Below are 15575 nucleotides of genomic sequence, written 5' to 3' on the forward strand. Positions count from 1 at the left end.
GGGGTCACTGTGCAGCAGCTGCAAAATCCCAGTAGACTGGTGTTTGGAAAAGTAGAGAAAGAATTATCAGAGAGATCCTTTTCTTCCCCTCCACTAGAAGACAGAACCTGAGTTTTTGTGTGAAATCTCTCAAATCTTGTATTTGGTCACTTTAATTTATACATTTGAAATACTGTGTAGGATAAACAAAACACATCTTTGTGTCAGATCTTGGGCCACTAACACCAAGTCCACTGCAAATTAATCAACTTAAAGAATTTTTGACTCAGAAGGAAGCTGTAAGTCAATTATCTCCAAAGTGTCTGTGCGTGCACCCGTGCACGTGCACATCTTGCCAAGAAACATTTTCTTTAAACAAAAGCTTACAAAGCCTGATATATTAAGTAAATAAAGGTCCAGCTGTTCTGGTTGAGAAGGAAGCCCTCTCTGCCCCTTCACTGCCAATGACCTCCAAGCACCTCCAGAGATCAGACTGAAAACCACTGACTTAATCCAAACCCTCAAATCACAAGTGAGAAAACTGAAGCCAATTTCTTACTGGAAATTATTACTGAAATTCCAAAATCTACTCTGGATTAGAATCCAGATGTTCTTATTTCTTGGCCAGTGCTACTTTTAGCAACACGACAGCTGCTGCTAACAACAGAGCTTTGCTTTATTCATCACTCACCATAAGCTAGGCACTATGCCTTTATATATACCATTTACCTTCAGAGCAAGCCTGTGAGATGGATTCCAGAAACTGACCATTTCCTTGAAGGAGCGTACCTATTATTTCTATGAAGATTAAAACCATAGTTGATGCAAATATTCTACTCCCTATTGAATGGTTGACCTGAGGCTTTGAGAGGCTAAGTAACTTCATATTGTCACAAAAGTAGTAAGCAACATCAGTAGGAGCTAAATCTGATCCATATGACTCTGGAACGTGCCCTACTGATCCTTTATACTATGCTGCACCCAATTCTCCCTGAAAAATACCCTTTCCCAAAGCACAAGACAGGCAAAAATACCAATGGGATGAAGGGGAGAAAAGATATCAAGACTGGAGATCTTTTACATGAAAGAAACTCTCTTGTTTAAAAAAAAATAAGGATTCACAGGCCACATATCAAGGACTAAAAACCTCAAGCTATGTTTATCATTCCAGATGATTCCTGTTCCACCTGAAGCACAGATAATTTTGGAATAATTTAGACACAAACAAGAGCATTTTAGATAACACATCAGCCTACTGAATTCAGTATACCAATCAATTGAAAATGTAAACAGGATGAACACATTTCTCCAATCTTTTGAAGCAAAAATCTTGATAAGAATCATTATTCTTCCACAAAATGCCCTAGGCACCATTCTCAGAATTCAAACCTTTAGAATTCACCTGACTCACTGTGGAATTTCTTATGCCCTTAGTTTTATACTCGGAATTCTATTATATCATTATGCTAGTATTTAACAGGGTTAAAGCTCTGTAACCGCATGAACTGAGCAAATATTCAAACTCTCTAGTTTCTTTGGTCTGTTCCCTTTCTTCCCCTTAGTGGTACGCCTTCCTCATCTCTCTAGTGACCAGTGTCTGAATGATCTCACTTATGAAATGTTCATTTTCAAGGAAACTCATCCAATAACTAACCACAACAAAAGTATCAATAGTGTTTTCAAAAAATTGCATTTAATAACAAATACAATAGTTCTATTTGTTACAGTTAATCCTGAGACAAATAGGTAGGCTCTTTCAAGGAAATAGTCTCTGGCAGAAATTCCTAGCAATCACTGTTATTATGAGCACTGGGAGAGATGAGGAAGAAGAGGCAATTGGAAAGGCAATTCATACCTCTGTTCTGAAAGCCAGTCTAGGTTAAACAGAATGATGAATGGATAATGAGAACCAAAATGCATGGAGTTTGTTTGCTTATTTATTTACCTAAAAGCACTGTGGGTTGCCGGGCATGGTGGCGCATGCTTGTAATCCCCGCGCTCGGGAGGCTGAGACAGGAGCATCGCACGGGTTCGAAGCCAGCCTCAGCTACTTAGTGAGACCCTGTTTCTAATAAAATGTAAAATAAATAGGTCTGGGAGTATAGCCCAGAGGTAGAAAGCCTCTGGGTTCTACCCCCAGTGCCACCAAAAAAAAAAAAAAGCAAAAAGCACTGTGGGTTGAATCCAGGGGTATTCAATCACTGAGCTACATCTCTAGCCCTTTTTATTTCTGAAACAGGTTCTTACTAATTTACAGCTCACTGGCCTTGAACCTGAGATAACTCTGTCTTAGCTTTACAAGTACTAGGATTACAGATATGTGCTACTCTGGCCTACATAAAATATTTCATAGAATACTCTGCTTGAATAATGACAATATTTTAATTTTAACTAAGTTCTAAGTACTCTTTAACTGCCTGTGCCACCACTGGCAGATAACTTTCTATCTCTGAATTTTAGAATATCCACAATGAAGTGAGAGCTATGAACTACTGGATGATGTCTAAGGACACTTAAGGCTAAAGAGTTTATGAAGATGGTAACAAAAGACTTGAGCAGAGCCAGAGATAAACTTCAAAACAACTGTAGGTACTAGGTCGAAAATTTCTTCTTGGTAGTTAACTCTGTTTTGCTTTAAACTCTAGAATAAACGTTTACGGTTTCTATCTATCCAGTAGTCCTATTTTTGGAATTCCAAAGTAGGGGGGATGTTACAGGAGCTAAGGAGAGACTCAAGAATACAACTGAGCAACAAAAACACAGACTTGGTCATTGAGATGCTCCAGGTATTGTAATTCCTGTGGAGAGGGTTGGGCAAAAGATACAATCAGATTATTTGAAGCAGCTGAAGTAGAACAAATAATTGGAACAAATATTTTAATAATCCCTGCAGTGTCCAAATAAGTGTCTAGTAACAATAATTCTTACAGCAAAAAGTGTCCAATGGCATTGGCCCCAGTGACAAACTGATCCTGTAGCATGACCTTGGCTATGTCCTGGTTCCCTCTCTTCATTTATTCTGAATTTGGTTCTCCAGCATCCCCATGGATTCCATAAGATATTCAAAATCCACCAACTTTTTAAATTAAATTATCCAGAATTTGTTTTCATTGTAGTCAAGAAGATCCACTAGTATAAAAACTACAAAGAATGGGTTGTGACATCAACAAAATGGGACAAATTCTAGAACTGAGTTTCCAGGGGGCCAAACCCAGTAAACATCCTATTAATATTTAGCAAAGAAAATCTGGCAAAACATGACATATAGTAATAAAATAGCATATAGAGTTATCCTTGTTACCTCTTAGATTCTCAGTACATTGTAGAAAGAAGTGCCCAGTGAAGGCAACACTATGGGGAGATCAAAATGAGTTGCTTCCATCAGATAAAAGGAAAATAGAATAAAAAGCATGAGTTCTTAACAGACTATGGTGTGAGGGGAGGGATTCTAATAGCATTGTTTGGCTTAAGAACAGAATGACAAATAGGATCTCTGAATTCCTGATTCACTGTGTGCAGTCAAACACAAGTACTAAAAGGACTGAAGGCTTAAGGTGCAAACCAAATGCAGTTTGATTCTGTAGGTTGCCAAATTTTATTACTTTAATGCACTTTTCTTTTTACATAAGAGATATGCCGATGTTGGTGGTTAAGAAGCAGTGGGACTCAGAGTTCTTAAGTGGGTATATGTGACAAAGCTCAGAGCACTCAATTTACACAGTACTCTGAACCAGCAGCCCTCCAGGGAGATCCTCCTCGTTGGAAAGATTTACTCTGTAAGAATAAAATAGTCTCATATTCCATCCTTATCGCTCTTCAGCATCTTAACCTATAAGTAGAGTTCAACCCCATCATGCCTTAGAAGGGTTACATTGAAATAAAATCTGGGGGCAGGGGAAAGGCTTAAATTTAGTTGGAAGACACGAGACTGAGATTGATTCGGAGGGTTCTAGATTAAGAGAGAACACAAAATTAAATGAGGCTAAGATAAACTGATATGAATTTATTTCTCGGAGAGTCCTGATTCAGTGTGCTAGCTTCAGACACTGGGCTTTGGAGGTCATATGATAAATGGGGTTTTTATGGGGGCTCAGTGGGACCCCAAATGCAACCCTCTATAACTTCTCAAGTCCATACATGTGTACCTTCAATAGCTGTATTTAGTGATAGCACAATTACCACACTGGTTCCTTGGATAAACATTATTATTGAAGGAGAGGCCAAAGAAAAACCATTAGCAGTCTTCCTCCCTACCAGGAGAGAAAATCAAAAGCAATACTATAGACCAAGTAAATTTTCTGAGACTAGTGACACCATCAAAAGCATGTTCAAGAATAATAATTGCTATCATCTGCTTATTCTAACATTTTAGTGTAAGAAGATATGTTGTTAATAAATTGTCTGATGCAACTTTAATCAAAAATGGTTAAGGTGCTTTTCCAGTTGTGGTCACTTTACTGTAGTTAAATCAGTACATCCTGGTACCTTTTTATGCAGCTCTAATCTGGCAGGGACATTTTTTTTTTTTTTTTTTTTTTTTGTGGTACTAGGGTTCCTGGAAGCCCTTCTGCCTCCGGGATACACTCCCAGACCTATTTTATACTTTTTAAAAAAATTTGGAAACAGGGTCTCTTAAGCCAGCGCTTCAAACCTGCGCGATTCTCCTGTCTCTGCCTCCCAAGCATGGGGATTACAAGTGTGTGCCACCACGCCCGGCTGGCAGGGACATTCTACCTTCAAGATATACCGCCAGCCCATTTTATATTTATTTTGAAACAGCATCTTGCTAGGTTGCTGAGTCTCACTACTTTCTGAGTCTGTCCTCAAAACTTAAAATACTCCTGTCTCAGTCTCCCAATTACTGAGATTACAGCCATGCACCACCACACCTGGTTAAGATCACCCTTCGCCAGGTGTGGTGGCGCACACTTGTAATCCCCGTGCTTGGGAGGCTGAGACAGAAGGATCGCATGGGTTCGAAGCCAGCCTCAGCTACTTAGTGAGGCTTTCAGCAACTTAGTGAGACCCTGTTTCCAAATAAAATATAAAAAAGGTCTGGGAGTATAACCCGAAGGTAGAAGGCCTCTGGGTTCCACCCCCAGTACCACCAAAAAAAAAAAAAAAAAAAAAAAAGATCGCCCTTCAGATGACTCTAATACACACCAAAATTTGAGAACCAATACCTCAGCTCTTCAGTGCTCGGCCCGAATTTCACTTTCAAAGAGACCCTAAACCACCACAGAACATAATGGTCCATCATATTGAAGACATAAAGTTGATAAGGCCATAGACATGTACCCTAGATGCCATGGTAAGACATAAGTGTAAATGAGATTACCCCTATAAAGTAAAAGGGACTTCACACTTTGGTTCTGTTACTAGTTCCTGATAGAGACTGGATACAATGATAGAATATGTAGAGATCATTAACCTACCTCTCCTACCTCTCCTGAACTGGTATGATCAAACTCACCCACTCATGATGTCAGGGGTACCCAATAGCATTCTATCTTCAAGTGACTAAACAGATCTTAAAGACATGGGAAGGTAACATGAGAATATCGCTCATGTTCTCAGAATATCTACTTCTTCCATATTACCATCTTTTATTTAAAACATACCTATGGCTTCATGAAGAATTCTCTCTGACCTAATGACTCAAGAGGAAATAATTACAGCCTGGTTTGTACAAATTGGTCCCAGCCAAGAGTGATCTGCTATGGGATCATAACTCTACTCAGAGGTGGCCCTCATGGGCAGAATTTCAATCACTGTATCTTGTCTAGGGTCAACAGAATGATGGTCTGAGATAACAAGACACACTGATTCATGAGATATAGGTAATGTTATAATCAGATAGGGACTTCAAAGAGCAAGACTGCAGATCTGGTGACAAGGAGCCTGGAAAAGCAATATATGAATACACTTCTACAAAATGAGCTTATAATATAAAAATATTTTTGTAGCATGTGAATTCAAACCAAAAGGCCCCAGTGAAGAGAATGCTCTTAAGCATACAGATCAAATAATCTACTTGGTGGATGTCAATCAGCCTTTTCTCTAGTTATTACAGGATTTGATTATTAGGCTCCATAACAAGTGTCATGGTGGCAGAAAGGAGTGCCCAATTTAATAGCATGATTTCTCCCTGCAGCTGATTTGGCTACTGCTGAGTAGTCAGGTTGCCAGCAGCAGGGAAGCAACCAACCTTAAGCCCTCAATATGGTACTGCATCCAAAGAGATCACCCAGCTACCTACCTATAGGTTAAGACCCTGGATATCTTCCACCGAAGATTTGTCCTCACTCGAATTCCTTTTCTACAATGCTCCCAAGTAGATGGTTTCTATGTCAGCAGCTTAGTTGTAGTTTGTTTCCTTGGAGCAAGCTTGAGCTGTAATTCTTGTCTAGAGAGTCTATGAGCTGTTCAGTGTTCTTCCAATTATTTCCTTTTCTACCTAACTAGTCCTAGTGCCCCATCTTAGGTGAAAAGGACAAAAAAAAAAAAAAAAAAGAAGAAGAAGGTTAATCAAAACAGAAGGAGGCTCTTTTTTCAAAGTTAAAAGAAGAGCTATAGCCGGGCGTGGTGGCACACGCTTGTAATCCCCACACTTGGGAGGCGGAGACAGGAGGATCATGCTGGTTTGGAGCCAGCCTCTCTGGCTTAAGAGACCCTGTTTCCAAATAAAAAATATAAAATAGGTCTGGGAGTGTAGCCCGGAGATAGAAGGGCTTCCAGGAACCCCAGTACCACCAAAAAAAAAAAAAAAAAAAAAAAAAAAAAAAAAAGCTATATAAAATAAATAAAGGAATGATCAGAGCAAAATATTATTAAAATAGGTCTAAAAACTTTTTTTGGAAATGAATAGACATGGGTAAAAAATAATCCAAGAAAATAAATGTCTGCAAAATATGAGAACTAAAAGTATTATGACAAAAATAGACTGTGTTGGATCTCCCCTACTGGAAAACAAATTCCATGAGGGCACAACAGAAGTCTGTTTGGTTCATTATTGTATGTGTAGTACCTGAATGCTGCCTCAGATATTTGTTGATTTAGGCATTCAAATATCTTTTGAACAAATGAGTATCAACTAGTCTTAATGAGATAGACATATAGGGAAAGGACTAGTTCCCTATGTTATAATGATAATAGGAAAAACCATACTACGGGCCTGGGGTTGGTGGCAGTAAGATCTCTAAGAGACAGTCTACCCTAGAATTTTAACTGAAAGGGATTGATAAAAGACAGTTGTTTGATTTTTCTAAAATATATAAAGCCAAGCCTAAGCAGAGTGGTCCTGCAGTATCTTGGCTATGTCTTGCCCCTGTTAGAGTGAAGACACAGAATATACAAACACTTGTCACTTTTCTGAAGCATGAATCAGAGTCCCATTGATACATGGAAGTGAGTCACCTGATGAAAACCAAGGGACTGTAAAATTACCTGGTTCTCAGCTTAGGATGTATGTTTTCAGTAGTGAGTCACATGCTCACCAATTCACATAAAATAATTAAAAACTTTACTTCTTGCTTTAAAGTGGTACCAAAAAGAGAGCTGACTTCTAATAATGATGATAATTAAGAGTCAAGAAATCTGAAAGGTAACTGGATAAAAGTGATGGACTTTATCAAGATAATAAACTCAGTGAAGTCTAAAGGATCCTGAAATAATTTTAATCACATTTCACAGAGCAAAGTAGTTAAACAAATTTGGAGTAATGCTTTAAGAAAGTCAATGCACTACTGTTTAAAAGAATGGTCCAAAGTTTCTGTAACTTATTTTTATGAATGTGATCAATCCTAGGCAAGTCAGCTTCTTTAAAAAAATTAAAGTAAGCTGGGTGTGGTGGCACACACCTGTAATCCTAGTTATGAGACAGGAGGATTACAGGTTTGAGACCAGCCTCAGCAATTTAATGAAGCTCTCAGCAACTTTAGTGACACTGTTTCAAAATAAATGAAATAGGGACAGGGTGCAGCTCAGAGGTAGAGTGTCCCTGGTCCTAGTACCAAAAAATTAAAGTTAAAAGTGGAGTCTAAGAAAAAGGAAAGCAGAAATTTACAATACTTCCATTATGGAAAATTTGTTTATTTACTATACTAGGTATTGAACCCAGGAGTATACTACCTCTGAACTACACTCCCCAGCCCTATTTTATTTTTTATTTTGAAACAGGGTCTCACTAGGTTGATGAGAGACTGTTTGCTAAGATTGTCCTCAAACCTGCCAAATACTGGAATTACAAGCATGCACCACCAGGGCTTGGCTGAAAACTTTTTTTTTTTAATATCTTGGCAGGGAACATGAGAAATTTTTAATTATTTCTCCAAAAGAACCTTGCTTTGAAAACTATATAAATGTATGTATTTACTAGTTGACACTACAGAGGAATCTGTCCATTGAAGAATCAAATAAGTTTTTAAAACTTATAATTTTACAATCTATAATTCTGTAAAAACTATACATTCAGGGATACAGTGTAGCTAACATTTTGATACACATTTTATAAAACATTAATGAACACATGACAAATATACAAACTAGAGTAACAGCGCATTCTCTATTTATGTGCCACATTCTCAAGAAGAGAAAATCACAACACATCTTCTCAGGATCTGACAAAACCATGCCCTTTGAGGGCAAACTCTCCTGAGGGCATAATAATAACCTAGACAGCCGAACACCTAGCAATAGAGGAGCAGATCTGCTCCCATGAGCAAAGACTCCCAGGAGAAATTTTTTTCTTAATTTTTTATTGGTGCATTATATTCATATATCATATTGGGGTAAAAAACTTGTGTGGACATACATGTACACATCACCTATTTAGCCCCTACCCAATTCCCACCCCATTGCCTCCCCATCCCTCCTTCCCATGCTTGGCTTAGTGGTTGACTTCGGTATGTTTAAGTACATTGTGTGTTTTAGAGAATTTCCTTCTTCCTTCTTCCCATCCCCTCATTTAGGTTGTCTTGTTTGCTCTTCTATAGGATTTCCTTTTTCATCTAGAGTTCCTCCTATGACCCATTTCTCCTTAGCTATCACATATTAGGGAAAGCATCTGATTTCTTATTTTTTGTGACTGACTAATCTCACTTAGCATAATGTCCTCCAGTTCCATCCATTTGCCTGAAAATGATGTTAATTGGGGTTTTTTTTTTTTTTAATGGCTGAGTAAAATTCCATTGTATACATATCCCACAGTTTTGGAATCCATTCATCTGTTGATGGACATCTTGGCTGGTTCCATAGTTTGACTATGGTATATTGTGCAGCTATGAACATAGATACACATGCATTAGTTTGGTAGTTTGGTTTCCCTTCTTTTGGGTAGATATCCCAGGAGAAATATTAACCTTTCTATTTGCACATAGGTCTACCCTTATTCTATTAGCCCAGAATCTCTAACTGGGATATGTCACAAGGTAAGCATGTGGTTCTACAGTTAAAGCACAATAGTATCATTATATACACTACTACTTAGATCACTTCTCAGTATCTATGTCATTTTATATGATTATATCTTACTTTCAGAATAGTTATAGTCATTTTTAGGTAGCATTCCCTAAAAAAAAAACCAGGTTAATCACACTAAACTTTTTCTTTCCTCTGCTTATGTACTGGGGTACAAGGGTGGATAGAGGAAAAGAGAGAAGGTGACAGGTGACAGTGGGACAGGGTCCACTGGATTCTTCTAACAGCAGAAAAAGGAAAATGTTAAAAAGCCACTGGGAAAGAAAAATAGATTTTTTTTTTCTTAGAATTCTGCTGATAGAGTTTCTCTCCATCCCCAAACATTTTCACAGGTGGAAAGGGCTTTGTTTTTTTGGCTTACTTCCCTTTAGACTATTTAGAAGTGGAATGGCCACATGCTGATCCAAACACAATACGTGACTTTGCTTTTGCCTGGACCTCAATGAAGGCAATTCAAAAGGCAACATACAATATTCCTGTTTCCATTTTCCCTAGATTGAGGCTCAGCCTTTTCCGGATGAAATCAGTCTCAAGGGACCGGGACCTCACAATCTGAGAAACAATGCTCCAGATAGGAAACAAAAGGAACATAAAAGAAAACTCGCAGCCACTTGTTTCCCACTTGGGAGAGTGAGACTGTACAACATCCTTTATATTACAAAGCAAGTTACTATTTAGAATTGTAAATTAACTCTTTGTGATACAAAAGATTTTAGGGTCAGATAATAAAATAGAGAAAAAACTGAAGTCCCTTATTTCAAGTACTCTCTGAAACAAAACCAAGAATGGTGATATCGCAGTCAGACCCTTTCGGTTTGTGATAAAGTTGACACAAACTCCTGTAGAAGCCAGATGTGGTGATGCAAGCTTGTAATCCTAGTACTTGGGAGGCTGAGACAGGAGGATCCCAAGTTTGCACCTACCCTCGGCAACTTAGTGAGGCTCTCTTTCAAACTAAAAGATAAAACTGGGTGTATAATTCAGAGGTAGAATGTCTCTAGGTTCAAACCCCAGTACCACACACAAACAAAACAGACCCCAATCTCCAATACCACACACACACACACACACACACACACACACACACACACACACAAAGAAAAAAACCCAACTCATATAGGAAGTAACAACTCTGGAATATACTGAAAAGGATGCACAATAGTGCTTAATTATTACACGAATACTATCCTTAAAACACTTCCAAGTACTTCAGTAAAGTACACCCGTGGCCTCTGTCTGTTTTTATAAATATAGCAAAGTTTTACTGAAACCCAGTCATTCATTTGTTCACATACCGTTTATGACGACTTTTTTTGCTACAATGGCAGAGATGAGTAGTTGTGACCGGGACCGTATGGTTGGTTAGCTAAGTAAAAACTATCTGGCCCTTTACAGAAAAGGTTTACATCTATCTCTGCTCTTAACCAATGGCTCTTTGAACTTTAACATTCAAAACAAACACCTGACAGCTTGTTAAAACACAGTTACCTCAGTTTATTTAAAAGATCAGATTCAGTGGTCAAGGCAAGGACCACAAACTTATATTTCTTTCTTTTTGGGACTGGGGATTGAGCCCAGAGATGTTTTACCTTTGAGCTACAATCACAGCCCTGTTTTTATTCATTTTTAAATTCTAAAATAGGGTCTCACTCAAGCTGGGCATGGTGGCGCACGCTTGTAATCCCAGCCCTTGGGAGGCTGAGACAGGAGGATCGCAGAGGTTCGAAGCCAGCCTCAGCTACTTAGTGAGGCTCTCAGCAACTTAGTGAGACCCTGTTTCCAAAAAAGTATAAAATAAGGTCTGGGAGTATAGCCTGGAGGTAGAAAAGCCTCTGGGTTCCACCCCCAGTACCACGCACATACACACACACACACACACACACACACAAATAAAATAATAATAATAATAATAATAATAATAATAAAAGGGTCTCACTAACTGGTGAGGGTCTTGCTAAGTTGCTGAAGCTAGCCTTAAACCTGGTTCTCAGCCTTTGAAGTACTGGTATTACAGGCGTGTGTAACCAAATCCGGCAGGTATCCTTGAATTTCTAATAAGCTCACAAGCTGCTGATCTAAGAACAAAACTTTGAGAACTATTGCTCTAAACTGTCTCATAGAATCACAGATTAAAAATGACCATAAATACCTAAACTATAAGACAGGCTACCTGTCACTAAATGAAAACTGAGGCATGAAGGAGGAATTAGAGAGATCGCTTATATGAAACCCTTTGTAGCAAAGAGAATAAAAATGGTTGTCATAATCATCAGGCAATTCTACAAACTCTTACTGTAACACTAAATCACTGAAAACTTAAAAGGGACCAGCAGGAATCAAAGGCAGTTGGGTCAGAGTATAAAATCCAATCTATTCTTTAGAGAAGCTATAAAATACATTTTTCATAAAAGTCAAGGTACCTGCCGCTACTTGACTGGAGTATAAATTGAAGTACTCAAGTTAAGTGTTTGGAAAAAAATCTGACACATGGTTTATAATCCAATGGTCCAAACAAAAGATATATTTCTTCGCCGGGTGTGGTGGCACAGGCTTGTAATCCCAGCATTTGAGAGGCGGAGACTGGAGGATGGATGTCAGGTCACGGTCAGCCTCAGCTACTTAGCGAGGCCCTCTGCAACTCAGTGAGACCCTGTTTCAAAAAATAAAAAGACTAAGCCAGGTGTGGTGGTGCATGCTTGTAATCCCAGCATTTGGTAGGCTGAGACTGGAGAATTGTGGTTTGCAGATATCCTCAGCTACTCGGTGAGGCCCCTTGAAACTCAGTGAGACCTTGTTTCAAATATAGAAAAATAAAATATAGGGCTGGGGGTGTAGCTCGGAGGTCGAATACACGGAAACACTAGGTAGGTCCTGTGAAGAATAAAAATAATTTTTAAAAAAGACTAAAAAAATAAGCCTGGAGGTGTAGCTCTGAGGTACAATGTTCCTGGGTTCTATCCCCTGTACGGGGGGCGGGGGGGATTATTTTGCGTGTGTTTGTGGGGAGGAGACACTGGGGATTGAACCCAGAAGCATTTTAATCTCCGAGCTACATCCCCAGCCTTATTTTATTTTTATTTGAAACAGGATCTTGGTAGGTTAATGAGCATCTCACTACTTGCTGAGACAGTCCTTGATCCTGTGATCCTCATGTCTCAGCCTCCCAAGTACTGGGATTACAAGCATGTGCTACCATGCCTGGCCAAAAGATAAATGTCTTTACTTCATATAAATGGTTAAAAACCAAATTCCCTAAACAAATCCTAACACATATACAGAGAGCTAATATGGGAAAGAAAATAGAGGATGTCAACTGATATATTTCATTACAGCAAAGTTCAAACAGAAAAAAAGAGGGTGTTATATGAATCACCTAAAAACATTAGAATGTCTTCCATTTGAACACTGAATAGGATAGAAGTGGAAGGTAAGGATTTGGAGGAAAAATTCTCTTTGCTGACATCTTTTATTGAGCACCTACCATACTCAGTGACACTGCACTAGGCATTAGATAAAGATAAATGAATACTCTCTCTACCTCTAGCAAGTTCACAATCTAGAGGCGCCAAAACAGCTGCAAGATAGAGTAATAAGAACAGTTTGTAAGTATTAAGCACTACAAGAGTGCAAAGAATGTGCTCACTGATGATGTTTGGAAGAAAGGTGAAAGAAGGCCTCACTAAAACAGCCACTGCTTTAACTGAGACCTGACGGAGTTGAGAAGGTAAAGAGAGAACGGGTACAGGACTCAGCAGAGAATGCAAAAAATGTTCAAAGGCACAGAAGCGAGAGTGGTGTGGATTTGAATTCTACAAGTAGATCCATGTACCGTGGGAAGGGACTGGAAAGGAGAATCTGACTGGTAAGCTTGAAGCCAGTCTAGAATCAGGTGTTTATTTTTCTAGCTTTAGAAATATGGTGAAGAATTTCAACTCCAAGACGGACTGTAAGTGCTTGCATTTTAATACAATCACTTTGGCACCACTAGAGAGACGGAAGGGTAGGTCCAAACCCCAGTACTAGAGGAGAGAAGGAAAAAAAGTACATCTAGCACTTCTTTGAAAAAAAATCATTGAAATATTACAATGTAATTTGTAATATCTTTTATAATTATATACTTAGTATTTAAAGGCTTTCCTCTTTTAGACATGAGCCTGTAATGAGGTAGTCGGACAACTATTCAATTGAACAATGGAAGACCTTTAAAGCTACAAAATAAAATACAGTCAGTTTTAAAAATAGTACCCACGGTTAGATTTGTAGAGGTTTTATCTCTTTGAAACAATCGTAGGAAAACAAAACATAATAAAACTATACCACGTTCACACAGTTTTTTCTGGAAAAAGGCTACAAAAACAACACATTTGTCCTCTCCTCCAAGAGACTGTATTTACCTAACAGATCTCTCTGTATGGGAGGGCAGGTTCCTGTCTCCACAGGTAGCTCTTCCCACACCTCCCTAGCAATTTGCATATCTCTAAACCAGAGGCAGGTAACTGAGGCACCTAAGGCAATCTTTAATGTCACTCTGCTCCACACCTGACGTGTGGTTTCGTTTAGCAAGTATCTTATAAAGAACACTTAAGTGCTATATTTAAAACCAGTCACTTTTTAGCAAGACATCGTCTGTAGCCTAAACATATTCCGATATTTTATTTACTTTGGAAAAACGGAGCCAAGTAAGCATTACAACTACTTATACAAACATGTAAGTTTTTCCGCTTGTTAGTCCAGGGAATATTTGGTCAGTGATTAGAAAAAAAATTCAGAATTCACACTTCTAGAGGTGCTACCACACTTAATGTAGAAAAGCCAACTACTGACCAGGTACAGGAATATTTAGAAAGCATTCCTAATCCAACTTCATCATAAACAAACCCTGAAAAAGTTATAAAACGAACCCTAGCTTCAGCAAATTCACTAAGGGAGCAAAATATATACAAGATATGTCATTAAAGGCATTTAATTTTCTAAAGGAGTTTTCCAAATATGACTTGCGCAAAACTTGAATAAATCCTTTGATGTGCTTAAAAATAAAAGCTCTAGTTTATTTTAGAACAAAGCATAAACCACCTTTCAATATAGGCACAAAGAACCACTCACCTCCATTTCCACAGCTGCAATACCCTGGTCATAATGACCCATGAGATTAGGAAAGAACGTCATGTTATAGGCCATTTTCATACACCTGGGGACAGTAATTGGTTCACAGGTGAAGAGACTGTGCCCCCTCACGAGGGGTGGAAGAATACATGTTAACAAAAACGTGAAGCGTTCCATTTTCTTCAAATTCCTGCTTTTACCACATGGCTTGGGTTAATCGCTCTTTTCATTATTAGAAGATTCCCATCCAAAGATAAAATGTTCAAATTCCTCATTTCATTATTTCACCATTTTGAAGGAAGCTGTCTTCCTGGAAATGAGTTCTGGGTCAATTGCTGTAAAAACAACCCAGAGAGTGTTATCATAAAAACATTTGTCATGAAATCAAGTGCAACTCAAAGTGCAGAGTTAAGAATTTAAGTTTAGGTAACTGACAGCGGGGGGGAAAAAAACGATGGAAAATTCCATCGCAGCAAGCTCTCCTTTCATCTGCTCGGGCAGAGAATATATCATTTGCTGAGGAAGTCTCCTCTCCAGGGAGCCCATGATTGGAGGCTTGAGTTGTACGGAACGCAGAGTAAAGGAGGGGGGTGGGCCCGGGGTGAGTGAGTCCCAGAAAGGAATGCTGGTGGCCTCGTCCAAGTTAAAAGCGATGGACAGAATCCTAAAACCTACGGGCCCCTTTTGTAAGTCTTATCCAACTGAGGCCCAGGAGAACGCTTCAGGACCTAAAAAAGTTGTTAAACTTTTAAAAGACTCTGAGAAGCCCGTTCTCGTGGCAGTCTTCTCGGGGTAGACTTTTCCTGCTTTTTCAAAAGGCCAACGAGAGGGAAACCTGCAGGATCCTTCCCGTGGAGGGGCGAGAACCGCGTTTTTCCTGGGCTGGGGGCGTGCGGGCCTCGGTGGGCCCGGGGGGAAGACGCGCCCCGCGGTGCCCGGGGGGGGGCGGCCGGGAGGGGCCCGGGTCCCCTGCGCGGCCCCGAGCCCGAGCCGACCCCGCGCTCGCCCTCCTCCCC

General features: G+C 39.3%; 1 protein-coding gene across 1 annotated transcript in view; it reads right to left on the reverse strand.

The window, feature by feature from the left end:
- FZD6 (frizzled class receptor 6) overlaps positions 1-14736 on the reverse strand; it is a gene marked incomplete at both ends in the record, with an annotated part of 31150 nt that extends 16414 nt beyond the window's left edge. Inside the window, one exon of the mRNA XM_080695241.1 lies at positions 14560-14736. Coding sequence (XP_080551367.1) covers positions 14560-14736 — 177 coding nt within the window. The remainder of the gene's footprint in view (positions 1-14559) is intronic.
- Positions 14737-15575: the final 839 nt, after the last annotated feature.

Source organism: Muscardinus avellanarius (assembly GCF_963383645.1).
Source record: "Muscardinus avellanarius genome assembly, chromosome: 4".
Taxonomy (NCBI): Eukaryota; Metazoa; Chordata; class Mammalia; order Rodentia; family Gliridae; genus Muscardinus; species Muscardinus avellanarius.